This window comes from Mirounga leonina, unplaced genomic scaffold (assembly GCF_011800145.1).
Source record: "Mirounga leonina isolate KUSES-001 unplaced genomic scaffold, KU_Mleo_1.0 Mir_268, whole genome shotgun sequence".
NCBI lineage: Eukaryota > Metazoa > Chordata > Mammalia > Carnivora > Phocidae > Mirounga > Mirounga leonina.
In genome coordinates this window covers 8,796,354-8,809,792 of record NW_023270649.1, presented here as the reverse complement: position 1 = coordinate 8,809,792, position 13,439 = coordinate 8,796,354, and the positions used below count along the sequence as shown (strand labels likewise).

Genomic DNA, 13,439 nt, shown 5'->3' with positions numbered 1-13,439 from the left:
TTTTTGGTGCCAAATTTTCAGATGCAAAAATTACTTTTGAATTATCTCTCATTTCTACTTGCTTCTGATTTTTTTTAAACTTAGTTTTCTTAACCTCACTATATCATTTTTATAGTAGGATTATGAAAGTATACGTACATGAATTGTGGATACATGTATGTTGTATCATTCTTCAGACTTGAACCACATTTTAAAAATATCTTTACTGAGTTATTTAAATAAAAGAATTTAAAATAAATATGTACACATCTACTCTTAGTGCCATAGTTTTTAGCACTTATTGATGCCATAGTTTTTCTTCTTGTTTGTCTATATCTGATAAAAAGCCATGGTCCTTCTATGACTCTACTCTGACTTTCAAATATAGGTGTTCAGTAATGGCTCTAGATAAAATACAATACTGGATAAAAAGAACAATACTGAATACTGGATATAAAATACTACACTGAAATCTAAACACTGTCCTTTAATTTATACTTACTTTCATAATTATTGATGGTTTAATCTTCTAAAGCAGCTTAGTAGTACTAGTTACCTCATTAGTTATGCATGCCAAAATTTTTTTCCCTTTTTTCTGGTATAGAGAAAGCATGAATTTTAATATCTAAAAAAAGTCTTAGAGAGCGAGAGTCAGAATCTGTTTAGAAGCCCAGAGTGAGAAGTTTCTCTGGGCTACACGGGTAGGGAATTAGCTGGTGGGGATTTGGAGAGACTATCAATGGACACCTGGAAGGATGTTCAACCCCCAAAGCAACAGCCAATGATACAGGTGCAGAGAATGTCACACGAGAAATGAAATAAAATCCAGGGATCCAATTCCATGCAGAGATGTGGATGCAGAATTATGTACTTTTAAGGACTAAAAGATCGGTGGTTTTTGATGCTCGATGAAACACAGAATTCAGAGGATTATCTTAGCTTGTATTTGGATTTGCCGTTAATGTTGTATAGCTTTAAAAAAAAATAAAGATTTTATTTATTTACTTGGGAGAGAGAGAGAGAGAGAGAACAGAGGGAGAGGGAGAAACAGACCCCCGCTGAGCAGGGAGCCAGACGCAGGGCTCTATCCCAGGACCTGGAGCGGAAGGCAGACCCTTAACTGACTGAGCCACCCAGGCGCCCAATATTGTATAGCTTTTTTTTTAAAGATTTTATTTATTTATTTTAGGGAGAGAGGGGAGGGGCAGCAGGAGAGAGAGAACCTCAAGCAGATTCCATGATGAGCCTGCAGCCTGATGCAGGGCTTGATCTCCCGACCCCAAGATCATGACCTGGGTGGAAATCAAGAGTCGGACACTTAACGGACTGAGCCACCCAGGCACCCCTATTGTACAGCTTCTGATTTGTGTGCTTATCTTTATGATTACAACTACGCACCCATGATTTCATTTTAAAATCCATCTTGTATTTAGCATCTATTAATAGTTTATATAAAGGAAACGCTTTTGCTCAATTAAAAAAAAATTTAAATAAAAATAAAGAAGTTCAGTTACCTGATGGTCAAAAACCAGATTACCTAAAATCTTCAGTAACCCTGGCCCCTATTCTGGTGGAAGGTCTCTCTTCCCACAGCAAAGGCATGGGGAAAGTCAGCTGCTATTAACTACAATTAAATTTAGTCTGTAAAAGGAGAGAACATTTCATCCTCTCTTTTCCCCTTGCTTTACCCTAATTTGTCCTTCAAGTCAGAACATATTATTTCATTCTCAAAGCCATTACCATCCTTATCGTCCCAAAGGGATGTGTAGCACCGAGCACATTTGGGCTCTCAATGGTCACCATTTGATGAACTCACTAAATTCTACTCTGATGCTGCACCCCTTTCCCAGCTTCCATTGTAGGGGAGGACAGTGTTTGCAGATGGAATGGCAATATAGGGATGTTAGAAGAACCCGTTCAAACTCATCCTATGTGTTATTAAGCCTGGTGTTTTAGCAAGAGCACACAAAGGAAGAATGAATGAGTGAATCACAAGCAAATAATCCAAATCAGATAACAAGTTACTCTGCAGATGGCATTTCAAACAAGAATAGGGATGAGTTCCCAGGAGTTTGATTAAAACTAAATGGAGAGGTTGGTTTTATTCCTGGTTTCTAGCTCTTCCCCAAGCAGTGTCCAATCCATTAGCAAGTTAAGTTGTTAGCATGTTTTGTGGGTTTTTTTTTTTTCTCTTCCCAACTTTGTAATTGCTACTCCATTGCTTGGTCTGGTTTTCTAACACCCAATCCCACTGCTCCTAAAAGTGTTTTATATATATATAATTGCATTTTAAATTAAAGTGAATTATTTTAATTTTGTTTTGGATATTTCTTAACACCCCTGGAGGTGGCTGGCAACATTCCAGGAGGCTGCAAATCAGTCACCAAAAAGTGCAGTAGGAGGAAAACCAAGAGTGTTGTTGAGTAGAATCATCTCTCAGTGGTATTTATGGACGTCTCTGCTCAAGCCAGAGCAAACGCTCAACAACCTGCTATATAACTTGTCTCGAACACTGGGTCATTTCTCACCTTCAGAATTGACTTTGGCTCATTTTGTAATTAATCTGTACTTCGAAGTTCTAATGGAAGTTTTATATTGTAAAATGCCAACACAGCGATCTATCTTTAGCATGGTGCTCACACTCTCTTTGTCTCTTTACATGCACACATACACCCTCACATTCAGCCCTGATGTTAAAAGTATTCTCTGCCTAGCTCAGCTAGCTATGAAATCTACCAGTCCATTCTTGCTCATACTGATTCTTTTGCTGAACGCCATGGGGCCATTTACAAACTTAAATAAGGGAAGCACATATGTGCAGGAGCCAGCTAAGAAATAAATTAGCCAAGTATTTCATTTCCCACTGGATTATACAGAAGGAGAATAATCAGAAGATAGTCACTTGGAAGAGGCAATTTAATCCACCAAATATTTGAATAGTTGCTACAGTTCAAGAACTGTGTAAGCTATGTGGCAATGCAAACTGAATACAGCACAAGTCCTGCCTTCAAGAAGTTTCCCTGCCTTGTCTACATGGCCCACAGTTGTCTCTCTCCATTTCCAAATCTACCCCTGATCCTGGTCCTACTCTACCTGGCTCCAGCCACTGACTGCCTTCCCTGGAAGTTTCAGTAAAACCACATTGCTTACAGGTGCAAGCCAACTGCACACACTTGAACCTGGACTTCCCATTCAGTAACTTCACTGTTCACTCCCACTCATCACAGTGACCTCTGTGTCTGAGTCCTGAACTACAGTGGGAATAAATAATGGTTTTTGGAAAAAATGGAAGAAAATAATCCCATGGTGGGACATGGTTAGGGCTATGGTTATAAAAAAAAATGACCAAATCAGAGTTTCAGGAAGCTTCAAACATAGCTCTCCAAATAGGGAGGGCTGCCAGATAAAATATAGAATACCCAGTTAAATTTGAATCTCAGATACGGGCGCCTGGGTGGCTCAGTTGGTTAAGCGACTGCCTTCGGCTCGGGTCATGATCCTGGAGTCCCGGGATCGAGTCCCACGTCAGGCTCCCTGCTCGGCAGGGAGTCTGCTTCTCCCTCTGACCCTCCTCCCTCTCATGTGCTCTCTCTCTCTCATTCTCTCTGTCTCAAATAAATAAATAAAATCTTTAAAAAAAAATAAATAAATTTGAATCTCAGATAAACAATGAATATATTTTAGTATAAGTATATCCCAAATACTGCATGAGACATATTCCTACTAAAAAGAGAAGCTGTTCTTTGTTTACCTGAAATTCAAATTTAACTGAGCATCTTTCGTATTTTCATTTGTTAAATCTGACAACCTTACAAATAAACCATTTTGAGAATGATTTGGGTTAAGGTATCTCAGTTTTGAATTAAAAGTAGTCCCTAGGAGGGTCACACCCTCATATCAATTATTTTATTTTATTTTTTAAAGTTTTATATAAGTACTCTCTACCCCCAACGTGGGGCTCCAACTCACCCCGAGGTTAAGAGTGGCATGCCCTGGGCACCTGGGTGGCTCAGTCGTTAAGCGTCTGCCTTCGGCTCAGGTCATGATCCCGGGAGCGTGGGATCGAGCCCCGCATCGGGCTCCCTGCTCGGCGGGGGGTCTGCTTCTCCCTCTGCCTGCCACTCCCCCTGCTTGTGTTCCCTCTCTCTCTTGACAAATAAATAAATAAATTCTTAAAAAAAAAAAAAAAAAAAGAGTGGCATGCCCTTCCAACTGAGCCAGCCAGGGGCCCCTCCTCATATCAATTATTTTAAACAGTCCTTACCACGCATTAATGGCCTCAGAAAACTGGATTTGTGGTCGCCAGGCTGGCTCAGTCTGTGGGGCGTGCGACTCTTGATCTTGGGGTTGGGAGTTCAAGCCCCACGTTGGGTGTAGAGATTACCTAAATAAGTAAATATTTTTTTAAAAAAGAAAACTGGATTTGTGAGCAGGAACAAGAGATAGCGTAGGAGAATTTAGAGCCTGAAGCATTTAGATCTTTAGTACTTCCTGACTACGTAGAACTTAGGATTATAAAACACATTCAGAGCCCCGCCCCCTCCGGGCTGCCGGCGCGAGGGGCCCTACCTTCTGGGCTGCAGCTGCCGCGTGTGCCATTTATGCGGGGTGCGAAGCGGGCGCCAGGACCGCGCGAATCGACGGCAGCAAGCAGCGCGCTGCGGAGCACGCTCTCGAGCATCGGGGGCGGCCATTGCGGGGCGCGCTCTCCAGCGCCGGGGGCGGGCACTGCGGGGCGCGCTCTCCAGCGCCGGGGGCGGGCACTGCGGGGCGCGCCCTCGAGCGTCTGAGGCGACCGTTACAGGCGCGCTCTCGAGCGTGAGGCGACCGTTACAGGCGCGCTCTCGAGCGTGAGGCGACCGTTACAGGCGCGCTCTCGAGCGTGAGGCGACCGTTGGCAGGCGCGCTCTCGAGCGTGAGGCGACCGTTGGCAGGCGCGCTCTCGAGCGTCTGACGCAACTGTTGAAAGGCGCGTTCTAGAGCGCCGGAGGCGACCGCTGAGGGGCACCCTCGAGAGGCGGCGGCGGCCCAGGGTGTCCCGTTGGTGCCGGTGCCGGCTCGGGGAAGAGGCGGTGCGCTGCCAGCGGGGGCAAGGGTTGGCGGCGGAGACGACGGGGCGCGTCCGAGGCGCCCGGAGTCTGAGGCGCGCTGTCCACCTACAGAAATGAAGCGCCAGACTTCGTCAGCATTACTTCCCGGAACCTCGACGCGTTCGTCCCAGCGGGTGCCCGTCCTGGCTGGCACAACTGCATCCAACGGTGACCTGGCGAGTCTTTTTGAGTGCCCGGTCTGCTTTGACTATGTGTTACCACCCATTCTTCAGTGTCACAGTGGCCATCTTGTGTGTACCACCTGCCGCCCGAAGCTCAAGTGCTGTCCGACCTGCCGGGGCTCTCTGGGATCCATTCGCAACTTGGCTATGGAGAAAGTGGCCAGTTCCGTACTTTTCCCATGTAAATACCTCTCTTATGGGTGTGAATTAACTTTGCCACACACTGAGAAAGTAACCCACGAGAAGCTCTGTGAGTTTAGGCCTTACCTGTGCCCATGTCCTGGCGCTTTCTGTAAATGGCAAGGCTCTCTGGATGCCGTCATGCCCCATCTGATGCACCAGCATGAATCCATCACGTCCCTACAGGGAGAAGATATCATTTTCCTGGCTACCGACATTAACCTCCCCGGGGCCGTGGACTGGGTGATGACGCAGTCCTGTTTCGGCGTTCATTTCATATTAGTCTTGGAGAAACAAGAAAAGTACGACGGTCACCAGCAGTTCTTCGCAATCGTCCAGCTGATAGGAACACACAAGCAAGCTGAGAACTTCGTCTATTGTCTTGAGCTCAATAGTCCCAGGCGGCGGCTGACTTGGGAGGCGACTCCGCGCTCCATTCACGACGGAATTGCCACAGCCATCATGGACAGTGACTGCCTGGTCTTTGATACCAGCGTTGCGCAGTTCTTCGCAGAAAACGGCAACTTGGGCATCAACGTAACTATTTCCACGTGTTGAAATGGCAAGCCAGCGTCTTCTGGCCACTGTTTAAAACCATTGTGGTCAATTTCACAGAGAATACGACACCCATTTTTGTCTGTCAACCTGAAATTTTTGATAGGTCTAGACGCATGAGGTAAATAAAAGGAAAGGCTGTTAAATACAGAAAACAGTTGCATGTAGTAACACTAATATATGTAAAAATACGTCGACAGTAAACCACTTAAAATACACATATATGTGTGTATATATATACACACACACACCCAACATAGGCATCTCTCGTATTAAGAAAGGAAGCTTTGTTAAATAATTCTGAATTTGTGTTGCAGATTGAGTGTACTGTTGAAAAATACTGGGTTTTTGTCTGTGTGCCGGACAGTTGGGTGTGTGTGTGTGTGTGTGTGTGTGCGCGTGTGTGGTTTGTTTTTTTCCTTTAACCAACAAGCCATGTTGAGTGGTCTTGGACCACTGCTTTTTCCCTTTGTGGGTGGGTCAGTACATAGTGCTGCTGTGTGTGTGTGTATTTGCTAATTTTTATTAATTCTAGTTTTTCATTAAATTTGACTTTCTTCTCTGTAGTTCAGGTTTTTCCTCACTTTTTTTTTTTGGTGACTTTTTAAACTTAGTGTCTTTCTGATATGCATAGTTGTTTATGGTAAAGCTTATACATAGGTGTTCAATACATACTTCCTTTTCCCCCATTAATCAGTTTATTAGAAATATTTTAGGCAGCAGCTCTTTCTGCCCATGGGCCCTGTCCCTGTGCAAAACCACCATTTTGCACCAAAAAAGAAAAAAAAGAAAAAACAAAACCCCCCAAAAAACAAAAAAAACAAAAACAAAAACAAAAAACAAAAAAAAACAAAAAAAGAAAACCAAAAAACAGAAAAAAGAAAAAAAAAACAAAAAGAAAAAAACAAAAAAGACGAAAAAACAAAAGAAAAAAGGAAAAAGGAAAAGAAAAAAGAAAAAAATAGAAATATTTTACATTCAACTCTTTTGAGAAGATATGAGTTCCAGAAAGGAAAGGTAACAGCAGAAGAATTATCAGAAGCTATTTAAAGCAGCTGTAAGATGGTCTCTGTCTATCTGTCTGTCTGTCTCTCTTTTTCTCCAGTTGAGTCATACCTTTGAACTTATTCTTTGACAGGTTAGGGAATACTGATTTTTTTTTTAATACCAGAAAAGAAAATCTGGTGGGTTTTTTTTTCTTCCAAATATCTTGGACAAATCACATGTTTAAAATTTGTTTTGGGGATGCCTGGGTGGCTCAGTAGGTTAAGCATTCAGCTCAGGTCATGATCCCAGCGTCCTGGGATTGAGTCCTACATCGGGATCCAGTCCTGCATCAGGTTCCTTGCTCAGTGGGGAGCCTGCTTCTCCCTCTGCCTGCTGCTCCCCCTGCTTGTACTCTCACTCTCTCTCTCTCCCTCCCTCCCTCTCTAGAAATAAATAAAATCTTTTAAAAAATAAAATAAAATTTGTTTTTGTATTTATTGGTTTTGCAGAAGAAGGCATCGTCTTACACAGTATTTGTAATCAAAAGCAAATCATTTGTTTAAAAAAAGGCAATTTGCAAAAAAAGTTTTTGTTCTTTTATAATTCTCATTAAAAGAGTATCTGGCAAATTTAAAAAAAAAAAAAACCGCATTCAGAAAGTAAAAATGGGCCACTGAAAGTAAAATAGGAGAGACTGGGAAACAATGGAGAATTTTGGTGAGGGTCCTGGTAGTGGCTGGGGTCCTGTTGAATATTATTTCTCGGTTTACATGGACTCCCTGCAACTTGTGAAATTGCATTCTTCTTTCTGCAGGAAACCTGGACTTAACTTCATACAGAATTTGAATGGCCTGTGCACTCACTCATACTTCCTACTATACTGTTAGCTCCATGAAGGCAAGGAATCTTTCATTGTGGTGTCCCAGAGCCCAGCTCAGCCCTGATTCTATGGTGGGTGAGCATAAATATTTACTCCCTCTTGTGGTTGACTGAGTTGATAGGTCTGGATTTAATTCAAAGGCTGCACAGCTCAACATAATCTAGTTCACAGATGATTCCAACATTATTCCCTCCCTGCCCCAATCCCACCCAACAGGGGTGTTTGCCAATCTAACCTCCCTATGTTCCCTTGGGTACCAAAGTATCAGAAAGGAGAGAGAAGCAGAAAAGAAAAGAAAAAAAAAAGGCAGATCTACTCCCCTGTGACCTTCTTCAGTGGGTTTTCCTCTCGTTATTCTCTCTCCTTTGACTTAGGCTGGGTCCTTATGGGTGACCATACATCTCTGTTTGTTTGGAACAACTCTGGTTTATGTCTGTTGTCCCACGGTAATTATTAATGGCCCTCCTTTTACTCTCAGAAATGCCCTGGATTAGATGGTCATCCCACTCACAACACTCAAGAACTCATGTTAAGTAGGAAGGTGCTATAGAAATAACCAAAAGAGCACACAAATGTTTGTCCTCAGAATGGTCATGGCAAAGACATTCACGCTGGTTAATCAGTGCTCTACTCAAGAACGAGAAACCAGAATTAACAGACTCATAAGGTGGGGAGTACTGGGGTTTTTAATCTCATCTGTTGGCTCCCAATGCTGGTGAAAAGCCTAGCTGCACAGAATAATCACTTTGGCTCCAGGAGCTTTCAAAGCATACAGAATCACATTCCTCCCCCTACACTAGGAGGCTCTTATCTAGCAAATCTGGGTAGGGCTAAGAAATCTACATTTTTTTTAAAGTTCACCCAAATGAGTCTTCCAGAAACTGAGGCTCATAAATATTAAGTAAGGTTCTACGGTGGCCTCATGATTGAAACAGAAACCTCCCTATCTCCCTGGCTTGAATGCATGATAAAACAGAAAAGGGAAATACGTTACTGGGGGATAAAACTTATCCACAACACAATTGTAGCCACTGTGACATTAATCACAATATCCCATGTGATTATGTGATAGCTCCTGACAGAATACCTCCTACCAATTCCACCAGCTTGGTCTTATCTCACTTCCTGTTTAAGAGAGAACTTCAAAATGAGCAGCGGTCATGCATAAAATTTGATAGATGATTTATGCAAACAAGAGATACAAAAACTAATTTATCTTCCACTAAACATAATGAAAAACACCCAATAAATCCACCAATTGATCAAGCTTTCTAAGCATGAAAACCCAGGCTAGTCTCCAAGTCTTAACTACATTCTTAATATTTTACCTGGCAACAAAGACAACATCATAAAAACCCCACACAGACCCAAGAAAAAAGACAGTCTTATCCAATGGTGACCAACCTTGTGTCCCACAAAGTCAAGGAATTCACACATGACTATCAACCAAGTTTTAATATTCCATAAACCTGTTGTAAAAATGGGAATGTACCCCAGTAAGGCAGCTCAAGCTCTGTGAAAGGCCAAGCATGTTTGCCCTTCACCAGAATCCTATCAACTCCATGTGGTAACTGGTTTCTTTTTTTTTTTTTTAAAGATTTTATTTATTTATTTGAGACAGAGAGAATGAGAGAGAGAGAGCACATGAGAGGGGGGAGGGTCAGAGGGAGAAGCAGACCCCCTGCCGAGCAGGGAGCCCGATGCGGGACTCGATCCCGGGACTCCAGATCATGACCTGAGCCGAAGGCAGTCGCCTAACCGACTGAACCACCCAGGCGCCCTGGTAACTGGTTTCTTAAAAGCTCAGATGAACTTCTCATGTCACTATCAGAAATTCTAGATCATGTCTGGTGGACTAGAGCTTCTCACTCGTGAGGACTACAATGCAGTGCCAGGATTGAAAGAGTTTAAGTTTGTAACTGACCTGAGTTAGATACAAGCAACAAGTATAACAACAGGTATTGCTGAAAAGCTCTTAAATAGCCTGGAAGTTTCCTGTATTATTTATTACTACTTCAGCTGTGACAGTGCTATATCATGTTACCATAAAGCAGTTTCTGCGACGTGCTCTCCCAAACATTGGTGCCATGAGATTTTCGTGAATGTTATGCAAAAAGAGGATTCTGTGATCAGGTGAATTTAGCAAAAGTCGGTTTAAACAAAGTTCAAGAGCATCCTTAAAGGCAGGATAACTAAGAGTCTACATACACAGGCACCCCCCAGACACCGATCTTTTCATTTAATGCTGACAACATCCCTAGGAGGTAGTAAGTACCATTCCAACCCAGGCTGGCTGATGCCATAGGTAATGAACGGGCCCACCACCCCACATGCACTGAACCCGAGGACAGCAAACCACTTCAGCCCAGCCAGGTTTCATCTTCATTTGCCATTCCTCTCGCTTACGTCATTATACTATCTTCACTGTCCACACCTGTAAAAGGGAGCTTGCTTGTGAAATGCTACAGGATGCTCCAACTCATTCCGGGCCAGAGAGCGAGGCTCTTTCTTGTCCGCATGTCTTCAGGTAACACTACTCCAGAGAATCCCACCCATTGAAACGTTGCTAGCTAGCTCTGCATAAAAGCCCAGCTGCTGTCACAAAGCTACACCTGAGTTATTTTTGTTGTTGTTCCATTCTCAGTTAAGCTATGGAAATCAAAAGGCAGGAGGGCAGGAAAGACTTTCCATTCAGACCTGAATTACATCAGGATTTTAGAGCACGCAGAGCCCTTAAAGAAAGTTGCTATTGATTAAATATTAGCTTCACCATTATGTAAAGTGCCATCAGGATGGCCATCTATCCTTCCTTAGTTTTGGTTAAACAATTTTGGGCCAATTTATGACAAACAGTGAGGCAGTTCTGCCCTCATCTTATTTGCCATAATCGCTCCTTCTATTTCCTCTTCCCTTGGGTACAGTAGTGCTCACTTATACACACAAACTTGCTGTTATTAAAAATGATTTATGTGCCAAGTAAGATTTTATTCCTTCCATCAAATGTTTACTTAAGGAGGCTTTATTGCATAAAATACTATCCTTACTCAGTGCACAAACAGATTTATCTTTCTAAACTCATTTCCTTTCTTTCCATACTTCAAATCTTAAAACTGTTGTGGGGATTTTATTTAGCAATAGAATTCTAACTTAGCATATTGTTTGTTTCATATATAGGATCTTTAAGAAAGGAGAAGTTATTACTGTTACTGTTAGAGGCTTGCAAACCAGCACAGCTGCTTTCTCAAGATGTACACAAAGGATGGTTTATTCAAAGACTATCTTTGCTACAGCAGGGCCTATACAGATTGGAAATGGACATTTCCTAACTGGTACAAATTTAGAAAACAAAGAGGTAATACATATTAAAATGAATTTAAAAACTTATGTCCTTTATGCCAGTAATACTATTCATAGATATTCATCCTAGGGGAGTAATTCCAAGTAAGCAAAATAAAAACTCTCAACAGAGGAGCAAACTAAATCACAAAAGGCATTTGCAGTCCCCCACTTGCCAACAGAGACTTTTGGATAAAGATCAGAAGGAAACACAAGAAAGGAAATTATGTCGCTGTCAGGATGGTGAAGAAACAGGATACACAGATGACCCTTACACAACACGGGTTTGAACTGCACGGGGCCACTTACACATGGATTTTTTTTTTCTTTTGGTAAATACAGTACTGTGAATATATTTTCTCTTCCTTATGATTTTAATAACATTTTCTTCTCTCTAGCTTATTTTAAGAATACAGTATATAATATATATCACATACAAAATAGTGTTAATTGGCTGTCTGGTCATTGGTAAGTCTTCTCGTCAACAGTAGGCTATTAAATTTTGGGGGGCAGTCCACAGTTGTAGACAAGGGCGCCTGATTGGCTTAGTCAGTGGAGTATGCAACTCTTGATCTCAGGGTTGTGAGTTCTAGTCCACACTAAGACTTCTATTCTATGCCCGTGTACATAGTCACTTTATTCGTAATGGGTAATTACTGAAAACAATTCAATTGTCCAATATCTGGTGAATCAACAAAATGTAGTACATTCCTACAATAGAATACTACTAAGCAATAAAAAGGAACAAAACACTTATATGTGAAACAACATAGTTGACCACCAAGTGTTTAATGAGTAAGCTTAAGGGTTTCACAAAGATAAGAAAGACAACTACCAATTTCAAATGTCAAAGAGCTATGGTTAAGAAAGAAAGAAAAGTGGAGAAATTTATCTTGTGAGCTAAAGACACAACTAGTGCATACCTGGACATTCTTCAGGAGGCCAGAACCCATCAGGATTAATGTTCATTCCCATAAAATTAATATGGTATTCAGGACACGTTTGACAAACGAGTGGTCCCTAGAAATTCACATTATTTTACCTTTTCTAAATTGCCAGCCATCCACAACTCCATCTAATAGTATTCAAGTAATCATTAACACAAATATATATTTATTTGGGAATGAATTTAATTTCTAAAGAAAATTAAACAAAAGATAAAAAAAAGAATTAAGTTATAAAGTATGTAAGCTTTTGGGGCGCCTGACTGGCTCAGTCAGTGGAGCATGCGACTCTTGATCCTGGGTACAGAGATTACTTAAAAATAAAATCTTTAAATAAGAAAGAAGCAAAGCAAGCAAGCAAGGTTTTATATAATCTGTCACACCCATAGATAAGCATAGAAAGTATCATTATTTGGACCATGAGATTCCATTCTAGATTATAAACTTAACTATAATGGAGAAAATATTATGTTAACCACACTGATTCACTTCCTGGAAACAAAGGACACATTTCCCAGTACCCTTTGCAGTTAGGCTGAGGTCCACATGTCATCGCTCTGACCAATGAAATGTGATATAAAGAGATTTAAGCTACTTCTAAACCTTGGGCAGCTGGGTGGCTCAGTGGATTGGGCATCTGCCTTCAGCTTGGGTCATGATCCTGGGTTCCTGGGATCAAGCCCCATGTTTGGCTTCCTGCTCAGTGGGGAGCCTGCTTCTCCCTCTCCCTCTGCTGCTCCCCCTGCTTGTACTTTCTCTCACGCTCTCAATCAAATAAATGGAATCTTAAAAAAAAAAAAAAAAAAAAGCTACTTCTAAACCTGAACTCTGAAAAATCCTATGTATTAGGGGTGCCTGGCTGGTTCAGTCTGTGGAGACTCTTGATCTCGGCGTTGTGGGTCGAACCCCACATTGGGTGTAGAGATTACTTAAAAAACAAAAGAAAATGTTAAAAAAAATAAAAATCCTATGTGTTAGCTACACTTACTGGGGATGGGGGTGGATAAAAGACTGGAAAAGGGAACAAAAGGTGTGTTTTAAGCTTTGTTTCTTAATCTGGTTAGTTAAAAGGTGTGCTCAGTTGTAAAAATCCATTTAGCTGCACACTCATGATGGTGCTTCTCTCTGTATGTTTGTTACAGTTCAATAACAAACTTATGGAACATGATTTTCCATGCCTCTTCCCCTTCCATGGCCACATCGGACACCACACGTTTTTGTTAAGCAAGTTGCACGACAGACGCAGTCCCAGTAGAGTGCCTAGGCTAACGTCATCTACTTGGTCACAGTCCGCCTCCACAGAGGG

At 41.9% G+C, this 13,439-nt stretch overlaps 1 protein-coding gene and 1 pseudogene across 1 annotated transcript; both read left to right on the top strand.

Moving 5' to 3' along the window:
* The first annotated feature begins 718 nt into the window (after nt 1-718).
* LOC118026711 lies at nt 719-891 on the top strand (annotated as a pseudogene).
* Nucleotides 892-5,143: 4,252 nt separating this feature from the next.
* LOC118026710 (E3 ubiquitin-protein ligase SIAH1A-like) lies at nt 5,144-5,989 on the top strand. The gene has a single exon (XM_035029705.1). It carries the CDS (start codon nt 5,144-5,146, stop codon nt 5,987-5,989), a length of 846 nt encoding a protein of 281 aa, XP_034885596.1.
* Nucleotides 5,990-13,439: the final 7,450 nt, after the last annotated feature.